The sequence below is a fragment of the Neurospora hispaniola genome, assembly GCF_033458365.1.
Source record: "Neurospora hispaniola strain FGSC 10403 chromosome Unknown B0T23scaffold_1, whole genome shotgun sequence".
Taxonomy (NCBI): Eukaryota; Fungi; Ascomycota; class Sordariomycetes; order Sordariales; family Sordariaceae; genus Neurospora; species Neurospora hispaniola.
This window is the reverse complement of record NW_026944406.1, coordinates 3127303-3140082: the sequence shown is the minus strand read 5'-3', so window position 1 is coordinate 3140082 and position 12780 is coordinate 3127303. Positions and strand designations below refer to the sequence as shown.

Here is a 12780-nt window from a genome sequence, read left to right as displayed (position 1 = left end):
CCACCAAATCTCGGGGCGGACATGGCGGACAGGGGCGTCTTACGCTACACTACACTACACTACCTACATACCTCTACCTCTGCCTTTACTTGAGGGGTTCTGGATTTCGTGCCGTTAGGTTCTTTCTATCCCATTTCACTTCCAGGCCGGGCTTCCAGTTTTCAAAGACTTCACTTCAGTTTGGTAACAACAACTGGTGAATCATTGATGCAAGTCATCATCCGCGCTGCTGTGGACCTCCACTGGGCTGGGCTTTCTTGCCATCCCCTGAAAGGCGCTAGACAGTTAACCCGTCTTGCCCCTGAATTGTCCAACCCTTTGCGCCAAAAAGTCCTGCTCAACACCTGCCATGCCGACAAACATGGCAGAGCAACAACATCAGAATGGGCGATGAGATGACCGGGCAGATTCAAGATGTTTTTGATCTTGAAAATGATCAGCTGGCTTCGTGGACTGCGCCACAAAACTACGCGCGTCACGCCTGGGTAATTTTGCATACGCCACATGGTGTTGTTGACCGTGCATCGCCGCACTTCGGAGTATACATACTGCAGTGTATCCCCCGATTGCGCCCCCGGGACATAACGATCAGTGATCCATTCCCGCGAGCCGAATCTTGGAATGCCTCTGGTGCCGCAACTTCCGCGGATCTAGTGGGAATTGTTCCACACTTCCTGACTTGCTTTCTTTCAGCTGTGAGCGTGTGAGACATTTCGGAAACTAAGAGTAAGAACCTCAAGGGTATAAAGGATCGATCTTTCCCGTCAACACACATCATTCAAACAGCGTGGCTTGGCGTTGCCAATCTTGCCAAACGTTCTTGTCGGAAAACGATATATCTCCATCTCGAAGACGCTGTGAGAAGGGTATGGAAGCCACCAAGGGCTTGCTCACAAACGATACGTCACTGCACACACGCAACAACAAGGACGACAGTAATAAACGACAACGTCAACAACAAGATCAGTCTGAGAGATGCATATGAGAGACCTATTTTCCAGGGGCGGCAGTGACTCCGACTCGCACTCCGTCGCGCCGTCCGAAACGAAGTCAGAAGCGACCCATCGCCATGAGCTGCTGTTAAAAGTGCAGTACGCCCTCGCCGACATCATCGGCTTGGGCGCATTACCATCCATCATCCCGCCCGGCCGAGAACACCACCACTGCAAAAAGCGACCAGTCTTCATCGCTTGGCATCCCGTGGCGGACAACCTAGGGGTGTTATTCGCCGAGCATACGCGACTGGGGCAAGCTATCACCAAGGAAATGGGCGAGTTTCCAGATCCGACAAATCACTGGGCTGTATTGGTGGGGGATCAGGATGCGGATTATTATCATGAGTTGTGGATGGTATGTATGATGTGATGGGAATTTCGAAGGATAGCCGGATGAATGGACGGCCCAGGAACCAGAAAGAACAGATACTGACGCATCAAAACAGGAGAAAGACTTCACAGTGGTAAACCAGCATGGCTTGGTCGGGTCACAGAAGTGGACGAACAAGCTACAAGTTGGTGAGACAAGGTGGAATGATCAAGCAGTATTAGCAGCCAGTAAGTCCGAACAAGTGGCTCCAGTATATCCTTGGAACAAATCACCATAGGAGACAATGCCTGCTCACACCCACTTAGGCAACAAGGCAATAAAGCAGATGAAGCCAAGGTATGGCTTGATCGATAACAACTGCCAAATCTTCGCCTCTCACCTCCTCCTTGAGCTAGGCATCAAATTGGGAACAGATATCAACACTGCTAAGGATATGAGAGACAAGTTACTCGCAGAGTTCAGCGAGATATCATGGCGGAAGAAACTGGCCAACAAGGACTGGCAGACCCCGAAATTCCTAAAGGTGAAGGAGATTCGGCGGAGCATCAGCCCTGTCTTTGGGGGAAATGTAGAACCAGAACCAGACGCACATGAGGAGGTTGTGATGCAGGAGAGGAAAGCCAAATCACGACCTTTTAGTTGGGGGAAGAAGAAAGAAGTGGTTGCGCAACTTCCAACCTCGCCATGAGTATTACGCGTCAGGCCCCCTTGACACTAACTAAAACACCAATGATACCCCCAATACCTCTGATCAAACTATCAGAGTATAATTCATGTATTTCCCGTTCCCTGCCGCACGCGGATAATCACCGCATCCAGCGTCTGCCTACGGATGATGAGCCTGTCAAAGTCAAAATCCCACTGGTCTCCATATGTCGTTTGTCCTTGTTTTGTTAGTAATCACACAAGACTCCATGCAACAAAGGCAAGGAAAAGAGTATGGGAATGAGAAAGAGAGAAGGAAAAACGGAAAAGATTTACACCGCGGCTTTTTTGCAGCTTAGACAACCACATCGTCTAGTCATTAAACAAATATGAAGCATCTGCCTTGTATATCTTCGCTGCGGCCACACGACTGAGCTCCTTGCAGACCACCGGAACTCACACATCACCCGACAGCATCGCGCTCGCCAACAAACCCGTTTGTGCCGGCACCGTTAGATCCCACTGGACGACCTCCACCTGACTCTTTACGCCAGCCGAAAATGTAACCGTGATGATTGCCCTGGTCCTTGGCGCCGCGTCTTTAGAAAGGTAGGTACTTTACCAATAACTTCTTCTTAGGACAACCGCCCCCTTCTCCCTCCCCTGCTCCTGAATTGCACAGTCCTTCCCAACCTTGAGTGCCACCCCATCAACTCTCAACACATTGAACCGGTTCCATCTCTCACAAAGGACTATCCTCCAGTCTTGAAGGCCTTAAACGATTGTTGGAGATATGATAACCATTTTTTTCCACGCAATGGTCGTGAAACTCGGCAGCTGGTGGTTTCTGTCATAGTCCATCAAGTGTCGATGTGTACCGGACTTTATATCAGGAAGTGTTGGTGGATGGTGTGCTTGTAAGATATTCGAGAAGGGGGGGCTGAACAATTGGATGCACGCCAAATGTTCGTAGTATCCCAACAGTGTGATCCTTATCCACATCAAGACCGGCAAGGTCCATAGTCTTAGGGACAGCGGACAGGACGACTTCGTCGCTTACCCGCGGTTCAACCCTACAGATATGACACAGATTCGTGATATCCTTTGGAACCAACTTAGCATGCCGTTCTCGGAAGCGAAAGCTGAGCGTGTCCACAGTTGCCGAGCCTAGATGGGGACCTGACTTGACGGGCAACTCTACTTTGGTTGCGACGAGTCTCGGAAACCCAATGAACTTCAATGCACCCTGCAAATTGAACTCTTTCTTACAACAGATATCCCCATCGCAAAGCTCGACATCCGAACAGTCGAGAAAACCAAGCAGCAAGCGGTCAAGTGCAAATACAGCTGACAGTCCGGCGGAAGTGAAAAGAGACACTTCCCATCATTCAGTCACCCTCTCTCTCTTCCACGTGCTGCTGTCCCCGAGCAAGTATTCTAGCTGGTCGCACTGTGTAGAGGTATGGAAGGTGTCGTGCTGGTGCAATCATCAGAAACTCAGAACCTACCCTCGTGCTGGACAAAATAGTTGAGACCTTTGATATTATACCTTGGGCAGACTCCTACTACGCATCTAAGCGTCTTGGTAACACCTCTGATTTTGAGTTCTAGGCAATTCCTGAATAAAAATATCCAAATCGGATTCTGGCCAATGTATTCCCGAATCGTCGTTTAATTCCTATGACTGTCTCGCAACCGGCCCTTTTTTTTTTTTTTTTTTTTTTTTTTTTTTTTTTCCCTTGGACGAGCGGTAGCGGACTGGTTTCTCTAACCTGCTGGTGGTTGGTCTCATCTACTATGCAGTATTTCGTCTCGGACGAGCCACCACAACGGTTCTTCGGCTCTTGCGCCGGGTTTTGGCATTGGTTGGAGATTGAAGGGTACAGAGGAAGAGCGTTGTATGAGTGGCGGAAAAGTGCATTGGTGTGTTTATGTCTATCGTATACAGGTACGTACCCATTACAGTAGTTAGCTCCATTCAGGTTTCTCTAGTTCATACACTTCCTCCTCGGGAAACACTCCGTCCCGGGCCTTAAGTGGATCTATCACCGGGCATGTTGGACTCCCGGCCGGGACACGGCTTCGAGGTTTTACTAACCTACCTAGCTTCCACGTTGTTCGTATGATAAGGGTCATAGTGATATGTGTCGTGTCCAACAAGTTACAATCCTTGAAAGGCTACTTGCAGAGAAATGCGTTTCATCATGACACTATTGAACCCTCAATGGCACTTGGTGATAAAGGTATGAGGGGAACGTAACACTGTCACTTCTCCGGTCTCTTATCCGAGCGCAACAACAAGGTAGTAGTTCATGGTCCTGAAGTTTCATCGACATTCCTATTTCGAACAATGGATATTTTGATAGTGACCCGATAGTACAGTTAGTCCCGCATCTTCACATGTGTTCTAGGTCGCATGTAAAAGATTGATTCGTGGAACAGCCCTGGCTAACCCCACCAGCTTGCGTAGTGCACAGCATTGACAACCAGCTTTGACACCAGCGCCGTTTAATGGCAACGGACCCGACCATCTGGGATAATAGACGCTAGCTTCTTCGCCTCTTAAGAGCTAAAACCGACAACATATGTATGTAATTGGGCAGTGATCTGACTTGTGTGCTTGCGGGTTTGATCGGTATCTTCTTGGATGGCGTCAGCCTAGTGAGAGACCCATGGATTTCTGGGATGGAGTGATGACAAGAAACGGGCGAGGGGGAGAGGAATCGCCCCGAATTTGGAACATGCAAGGATAGGAGCTAGTCGGGTCGGTGAACGGGTAGTAAATTGGAGTGGTGAAGGTGGTGATCAGAAATTCTGGACATAAGTCTTGATGGCTACTCCAGACCTCCCGGCGCCTGCGCCTGATTCTTAACATATGTCTGGTTTTGGCAAAGCTTTCCATCCCATGTTCGCCATGAATGCTATCAAACTGCATGATTCGAACTTGGACGGAAGCGAGGATGCAGATGGGGAGAGATTCCTTCCCTCGTGGAACGTTATTTCGAGCTACAAAAACCCCAGCCCTCGACCCGCATAGTTACTGCTATCTTTCATTCTCTCATCCACTCATGGAAGGCTGAGAACCACCATCCCCAACCCTCAACATGCTGTTCTCAAGCTTTAGCAAGATTTTGCTTGGTGCCCTTTCCCTCGCGACCGCAGGGTGCTGCACTCTGTTGTCTCCGTCATCAGACGTAGCAGTAAGACCCCAACATCTTATTGCAATCTGAATCCATACTGACATTATCCTCATGCAGTGCAGAGCCATCGATCTTGCTCTCCCTCATGGGCGCGTTAACTATCCCGACTCACCCACATATGCCCGAGAAAACCACTACTGGTCCAACCGGCAGACCGACAACATCGCACCCGCCTGCTTCGTGGCGCCTGAGAATACGCTCGAAGTTGCGGCGACCATGAAGGTACTTGCCTCACTGAACACTCAGTTCTCCGTCAAGGGTGGCGGCCACACTGCTTTCGCAGGCGGTTCCAACTCTGATGGCGGCGTCACCGTCGACCTGATGTATCTCACCACCCTCAACGTGTCATCGGATCGTAAGACGGTATCGATTGGCGCTGGAAACAGATGGATCAACGTCTCCGAGGCCCTCGATACACTGGGGCTTGTCGTTGCGGGTGGCCGTGTGGCTGACGTGGGGGTCAGCGGTCTGATTCTCGGCGGAGGTATATCGTTCTTTTCTGGAATGTACGGTTGGGCATGCGACAACGTGCGCAATTACGAGGTCGTTCTCGCGTCCGGACTCATCGTCAATGCTTCTCCCACTGAGAATGAGGATCTGTTTTGGGCGTTGCGCGGCGGGGGCGGCTCCAGTTTTGGAATCGTAACCAGATTCGATATGGGAGCGTACGAGCAACCAGGCGGTAACATATGGCACAGCAGTCTCATAATCCCTGGCGCAGCCAACGCCTCCGCTATTGCCGCATATCAGAATCTGACAGTCAACGGCATGCCAAGCGACAACAAGGCCCACAGCTACATGGTCTTGACGCATATGGATATGCTGGGTGGTTACGCTGTAATTAGCGACCTGTTCCACGCAGACTTGCCGAACACAGCGGACAGTGCCCATGAGACCGTCCCCGAAGTATTCGTGCCTTTCGAGTCCCTGCCAACCATCACGAAGTCAAAATCCATCGACAACGTGTCGACCATATCTCGTGAAATTGACGTTCCGTACGGTTCCCGCCAGACATGGTGGGATACGACAGTCAAAGCTACTGATCCTGCCCTTCTCATCGACATCGTGCCTCTCTGGCAGGACCATGTCGAGAAGCTTGTAGAGGCCGCAAATGGCACTGCGGTGACTCCCTTCTTGGCGTACCAAGCTATCCCACTCAACGTGTTGAAGGCCATGGAGGCAAACGGCGGGAACGCGCTGGGTCTGAAGCAGAGCGATGGCCCCCTGATGCTGATCCAGGTGGCGGCACAGTGGGCGGATAGTGCGCTTGACGACTTGATGGAGAGGAGCTCCGAGGAAGTGATTGGTAAAATCAACGACCTTGCTAAGAGCAGGGGCTTGAGTCATGGCTTTGTCTACGCCAACTACGCCGGTAACAGACAAAACGTGTTCGAGAGTTATGGAGCGGACAATCACGCCAAACTCAAGCAAGTCGCAATGAAGTGGGATCCTGAGGGCATTTTGCGGAAGCTGTGGAGGGGATACTTCGAGCTGTGATTGATATGAACACCGCCAAACGCAGTCGATGGTTATCCGGCATGGATTCACGAGGGATTTTCAGTAACCAGCTAGCCGGTGCAACTGAGCTCTCCTATATGCACATTCGTGTGTCGAAAGATTCTAAGCTTCACAGATGGTTAGATCACTGCTTCGGTTTACCGCCAATCACATTATAGAAACGAAGCATACATACACTGTTTTCCGAATGTGCCATGTGCCCCGTTCCACTTAAGTGCAGTAAACATTTGCCCCTTTGTATAACACCATCACTGCTCTGAGGTAAGAATGTCTTTGCAGCATGTGAGCCGCTCACATGCTTCTCTGAGAAGTTCCGAGTTGGCTTCGTAGAGGACTGAGCACAGGACGTCAAGCAATTCAGGCAACCCATCCTTGAGGCCAGCTGCGGCGGATTCCGGCAACTCGGACAGAGCTGCGACTTTGGAGAGATAAGCGGCAACGCGATTGAAGTTGACTTGCTCGGGTTTCCTGGAGCGAGAAGTAATACTCGAGACGGGCGCAGCACTAGTAAGTGTAGACGCACGGACAAAGGCCCAGATGCTTAGGGCAGCGTAATACATGATCCATGGCCGGTGCGGATCAGGCTCGTTACGGCAAGAGTATGGTTGCATAGTCATCGGTGGAAGCCCGTGGCCTTTGTTTTGCCAATTCTGCTCGCCCTTGTTTCCACGTGGGTCAACAAGGATACAATGGAGGACCTTGTAGGCATGAAGAATCGCATGACGAGTACCTGGCATGCTTGCCCAGGCCTTCATTTTGGGCACAACCTTGAGGTAGGCTTGATCTGATATTTTCTTGCCCAAGAGACGTTTTGCGCCGGCTAGGATCTGGCAGTCCAAGATGTCAACAAACAAACTGAACTGCGCCAGATGATAGAGCACTGCGGCACTCTGTATCGGGCCGTTTGAACCGGCATAGGGTACAATGGGATCAACCATATTTGACCCTCCTAGAGACCCCTGGGCTTTGTCGAAGTAGGCCTTCCATTGATCAAACGCACTCAACAGAGTCATCTTCCAGCTGTCACTTTTGCTGTTGGGGATCTTTGTAAGATCCATCAGATTGTGTGTTTCTTTGCGTCGAAGATGCCAACCGACACTGAGGAGACCTGACATGATGATCATGCGGCCAAATGAATGGGTCATGACTTCTTTGCCGTGAATTGCGAGTTTTAGCCCCTCGAGGAACGATACTGGCTTGACGCCATACATTCGGAGGTTTTGATCGAGCTGGCGGACATTGTCGGGATTCGAAGCCGACCACAGATTATCATCGCATGGTAGTGGTAGCTGTATCTCATATGGCACCATGTCGGCTTTATGGCCAAACATTGCTGCATGAGTGATATCCAGCATGAATGCGGCAAAGACAACGCGATGCATTGACTCTGTTTGCGCCCATCGAGACCACCAAGTCCGGGAGTCCAGGTTCGTGACACTTTGAGTGCTGTTGCCGTTATAGTCTGCTGAGCCGGTTGGTTCAGGAGGCGATTCGCTCCCTGAGCGGCCGATGAGTGGACTTCCTCGACGTAGCAGGTTGAGAGTGACTGGGTGGTAGGTCTGGGCTCGTTCGTGTAGGAGTCTGGACGAGTAGAGCTTCTCGTAGAACTCGAGCAAGACTAACGCCTGCGCAACCCATAGTGCTATAGGCGGAATTGCTTCTTCCGTGCCCAGTATATCCAACCGCACACCGAGGACGATAATGTCAGCAACGACGTCGTAATGGGTGTAGCAGTCGCCACAGTTTCTCATGCGAAGCGACGCAGCGCCTAGCGCAATCATGACTAAGAGGAGGTACACCGAACACTTATTGTAAGAGAAGGTGGGTTGGTGAACAATGGGGAGGCGAGCCGACACATGGTCCCAATATTCTTGTAAGCAGTCGCGCGTCATATCGAGATTTAGGACCGGCATAGTTCCACAGCCACTCTTGTCAACAACCTCTGTGATGCGCAGGCTATTGGGCCTGCATCTCAACTGCTTCGCATTATATGCGAAGAAGAGGCTGGATAGTTCCTGGAGCCGGGCCTCGGTGATGAAATCGCTATCGGACTCGGTGACCCGCGTGGGGGTACTATCGACCTGAGAGCGACCGCTGGTGATGGAGTCATAATCGTAATGAATGTTGTTGTTCAATGCTGACTCTAGTCCGCCATCGAGAAATGGGAGATGGGAGACGCTGAGATCACAGTTGTAGTCTTGCGGGTTGAACAACCAGACGGCGAAGTTCTCTCTGGCCAAGTCCTCGCTGGGAAAGTCAACATTGGGGTTGTATGGTAGAAGGGGCGGCTGTTGGCCGGCTATATGGCCGTGGTTTACATTTTGTTGGAAAAACCCGTTCTTTGGCGGAAGAGCATGGGCAGAAGATATGTTGCTTGTTGGAGATGCCCAGTGGGGGCTCGCATGCTGGTCCATGGCTGACGAGCCCTGATGGTGTGAATGGTGCCCCTGTTGTTGTTGATGTTGCTGATGGTGGAACTGGAGATGCTGCAGAGACGGCAGAACCTGGTGTTGCGATTGCGGTTGTTGCGAGCGGGAATCAGGAATGAGAAGGATGGCAGCATCATGGGGGGCACCTTGGAAGATGGAGCGAGACTCGATGGCTACCTGGTGAGAAGTGGACGAGGCGGGCGTCTGGCCCTGAGAGGAGGTTGATTGGCCTGGAGTGGGCAGGTCATGATGGTCCTTGGGGGTGCTGAAGCTAGGTACGCGGTTTCTTGGAACGTAAGAGGCCGAATGCCGTTTTCGATGGCGTGACAGGAGATCAGCACGAACGAACTGCTGTTCGCAGCCGGCAAAATCGCATCGGTATATCTCCTTGGGATCATGGTTGAGCTGATGGCGTTGGAGATGCTCTGCCCTGGAATACACCTTGTTGCAGTCCTCATAGTTACAGGCAAATCGCTTAGTCGCGCCTTTGCGGCTTGCGCGCTTATACGCCGGACCGGGGGGTGGTGAGGTGACGGAGGTAGAAGAAGGGAGGACGGTGCCGGTGGCGGTTCCCATGGCATGAGGGCCGGGGCCGTCGGGGAGCGGGAGTTGTGGTTGCTGGACCGGCATGTTTGGCTGGGCGAGGTGAGGTGTCACCCACTACATGCGCAATCGCGAAGTACAGCTAGGAATGCATGCTCATTACTGTATGCACATGTCGTTTGCTAGCAATTGAGACGGCTGCTCTTGGTCATGACGGAAATCGGACGTCGTATGGCTTCCGTGGTGGAGACGGGCGTGTGGTTGTGGAACGGAGGACAAAGTGGACGACTCGATGGAAAAGCTGGGTGGAGGAGAACACACGGAAGAGACGACGACGGGGCTCGAGAGCTGTTTGGACGGGACGAATCTTTCACTCGCCCTCCACATCGGGATTGGGGATTGTCGGCCGCGTGGGGTATAAACTAGGTAAGTGAGTGCCGAATCCAACTGCTGCGCTGCAGAAGGAGGTCTCATTGCACCACTGCACATCCACCACACAACTACGGTACCTAACCGCCGCGCTGAAGAAGATGGCTGGCAGCAGGGACTGAGGGTGGAAATAGGTATCTGAACCTGGCAGTTCCAACTGAAAGAAAGAAGCACCGCAACGCCTCGAGGTCGCTTGGCCGTCTCTGTATCGATCGCGATACCCCGACCTCCACTCTCTGTTCGTGCCCGCCTGCTGAGCCTGCCCAGCGCTGTCCACACTTGAGGTTCCCCCGGACCGTCCAGAAGCGACCACGACGGGGGCCAATTGACGGTCAGGGATCAGGGTCACTGACCCCACATTTGCCCACATCCAGCTGTGCGGAGAGTGGGTTTGTGTACCCACACTGGTGACTGTGGTCAACTGAAGTCTTCTTCATTCTCTTCTTGAGATTAAGGGTTGATTCCGATAAAATCCCATCACTTTACGTATCTCAGGACTGATGAAAAACTAGTCCTTTTCGTTTATTTGCAATGGACCCTCAAACCAAGTTTTTCTTGTAGCCAATACCACAGCTTGGCCACTTTGTTCCAGCCCCCAACAGCTGTCCTGCTCTTCAGAGGTTCAGCGAGGTACTGTACTACCATAGCAAGCCCCACAAATGGCGTTCCTCACCGCGGTTGACTTCACTTGGGCCGGGCGTGGGGGTTCATTTGGGAGGTGGGAAGCTGAACGAATCGAGACCATACAATGTCTTGGAGGTATTTTGACACTCTTTCTTTTTTAATTTATCATTTCCACTACAGCTGTAGTTACGACAAAACACCCACTGATATCGACACCTCCAACTCTATCTTTCTCATGTCAGACTAAAGCCTTGTGAGTTATCTTCAAATTCTTATTAATCTGTTGGCGGTCGCCCCCTTCGTACCTACTGCATAACAATGTGAGCCGCACGCTAGCAGAAAATATGTGAGCCATACAGCCACAGTAAGACCTGGACACTGATGCTATGATGCGGTATTTGCCTCATGTGCCCCCTTTGGTCGCCAGCTATCTTGACGAGAGATCCAAACGACTTTCTGCGCTTTTTCTGCGCTTACTATTCTGTCTTATCAAATGGTAAGCACTGAGATATCTCAACGCTTGGGTTCGTCATCCCAAGCCCATAATACCTTTGCCGTTTTATACCCGTCAATTTTATGCACCTAACAAGACAGAAAAACAAATGCCATGAATCGTGTTTATGTGGTATCATCCAACACCTGAACCCTCAAGTCTCCCCAGCAACCGTCCTTCTTCGTATTTCCTATTTTTGCGCCGAGCCGGAACCCGAAGCCTCGGAAGTGTCGCCAACAGACATCTTGAACTCGACATTTCCGTCATCATCCACCTTCAAACCCTCAGCAGCGGCCTTGAGGCCTTCCGCTGTGTTCTTGTCCTCAAGACCACCTGCCTGCTCGAGGAAGTAATCCACCACGTCGTGCTTCTCGCCAAAGCTGGCCAGGTCCAAGGGCACGTAGTTCTTGTCGTTGGCCAGAGCCGGCGACGCACCAGCTGCCATAAGCAGCTTGATCACGTCGAGATGGCCGCCGAGAGCGGCCCAGTGAAGACCAGTATTGCCGTACTCGTTGGCGGCGTCAAGATACGCCTGCTTCTCCTCCTTTGGCCGGGAGGTGAACTCTGAGAGGATGAGGGTGACGATGTCTGGTCGACGATGTTAGTTTGGAGGATTCCACTGTCACATGTGCATGAGTGGAGGGTCTTCATCACATACCCAAATGGCCGTTGCCCGCCGCCATGTGCAAGCAAGTCGACTTGCCCTCATCCTTTGCGCTTGCAAGAATCTCTGCGACCGAAACCTTCTCCCTCTCGGCAAGCTCAGTGAGCGTGGTGGACAAGTCATCCTTCTCACCCGCGCGGGCGAAATAGATGAGATCGTCAATCTCCTCCTCGTTCAACTGAGGGGCCATGTTGATGGTGATAATAGTAGGGTTGTAGATATACTTGGTTGGGTTAAATAAATTGAGGGATGTCTGATGCTGGATATCGCCGAGCAAATGGAATGTTCGAATGAGAAGCCTAACGGGATGGTATTGTTGGGAGTACTGGCAACTGGCAGACTGAAATCAACAACTGACATGAGAGAAACCCTGCTGTCGTTGCCTCTGCAAAATTTTTGGAGGGGTAAATTTTTTGGCCCAAATTGTGCACGGTCCAACATACAACAGCTGCACACTGTGCTCCACCTTCCGAATCTGTCTCTTTTACCCCATTCACAGCAGTACTGTGTTCTACCCAGCAACCACGGCAGATTTTATGCACTGCGTCGTCCGCTCGTTTCTTGGAACACTCTTACTTACAAGTGTCTCTTCAGCAGTTGGTCATCATAATATTACGGATGGACTTCTGCAAAGGTCTTCTTGCGCACTGAAACATGTTATTCGCAGCAAAATATCTCTCTTCGGCATCATTCCCGTCTTCCCAAAACAAGACAACCAAACGCTCCCCTCGTACCAACTGCCAACAGAGGTGTCTAAGGGAAAAGCTTACAAGAGCCCAACCAAACTGGGTAAATCATAACGACAAAATACACGACATTCTCAATATGGCAGAGGTGCAGGCGTTCAAACTCTCCAGGAAAATGGAAAACTTTCTTGAGAGTCTTCACAACCCCGACCAACGTTCGCGA

At 51.3% G+C, this 12780-nt stretch overlaps 5 protein-coding genes across 5 annotated transcripts; 2 read left to right on the top strand and 3 right to left on the bottom strand.

The window, feature by feature from the left end:
• Window positions 1-78: 78 nt before the first annotated feature.
• On the bottom strand, window positions 79-741 carry B0T23DRAFT_18277 (uncharacterized protein). Its single transcript, XM_062833094.1, has one exon. It carries the CDS (start codon window positions 504-506, stop codon window positions 171-173), a length of 336 nt encoding a protein of 111 aa, XP_062697130.1. The 5' UTR covers window positions 507-741; the 3' UTR covers window positions 79-170.
• Window positions 742-2374, top strand: B0T23DRAFT_18282 (uncharacterized protein). Its single transcript, XM_062833095.1, has 3 exons — window positions 742-1350; window positions 1442-1553; window positions 1632-2374. The coding sequence occupies exons 1-3, from the start codon at window positions 976-978 to the stop codon at window positions 2012-2014; spliced, it is 870 nt and encodes a 289-aa protein (XP_062697129.1). The 5' UTR covers window positions 742-975; the 3' UTR covers window positions 2015-2374.
• A 2701-nt stretch (window positions 2375-5075) lies between these two features.
• On the top strand, window positions 5076-6668 carry B0T23DRAFT_401085 (uncharacterized protein; the record flags this gene model as incomplete). Its single annotated transcript, XM_062838551.1, has 2 exons — window positions 5076-5171; window positions 5229-6668. 2 exons carry the CDS (start codon window positions 5076-5078, stop codon window positions 6666-6668), a joined length of 1536 nt encoding a protein of 511 aa, XP_062697128.1.
• A 102-nt stretch (window positions 6669-6770) lies between these two features.
• B0T23DRAFT_18270 (fungal-specific transcription factor domain-containing protein) lies at window positions 6771-9850 on the bottom strand. Its single transcript, XM_062833093.1, has 2 exons — window positions 6861-9850; window positions 6771-6796 (listed from the first exon to the last, which is right to left on the bottom strand). Exon 1 carries the CDS (start codon window positions 9746-9748, stop codon window positions 6938-6940), a length of 2811 nt encoding a protein of 936 aa, XP_062697127.1. The 5' UTR covers window positions 9749-9850; the 3' UTR covers window positions 6771-6796; window positions 6861-6937.
• A 1334-nt stretch (window positions 9851-11184) lies between these two features.
• B0T23DRAFT_18240 (ankyrin repeat-containing domain protein) lies at window positions 11185-12260 on the bottom strand. Its single transcript, XM_062833090.1, has 2 exons — window positions 11866-12260; window positions 11185-11795 (listed from the first exon to the last, which is right to left on the bottom strand). Exons 1-2 carry the CDS (start codon window positions 12059-12061, stop codon window positions 11398-11400), a joined length of 594 nt encoding a protein of 197 aa, XP_062697126.1. The 5' UTR covers window positions 12062-12260; the 3' UTR covers window positions 11185-11397.
• Window positions 12261-12780: the final 520 nt, after the last annotated feature.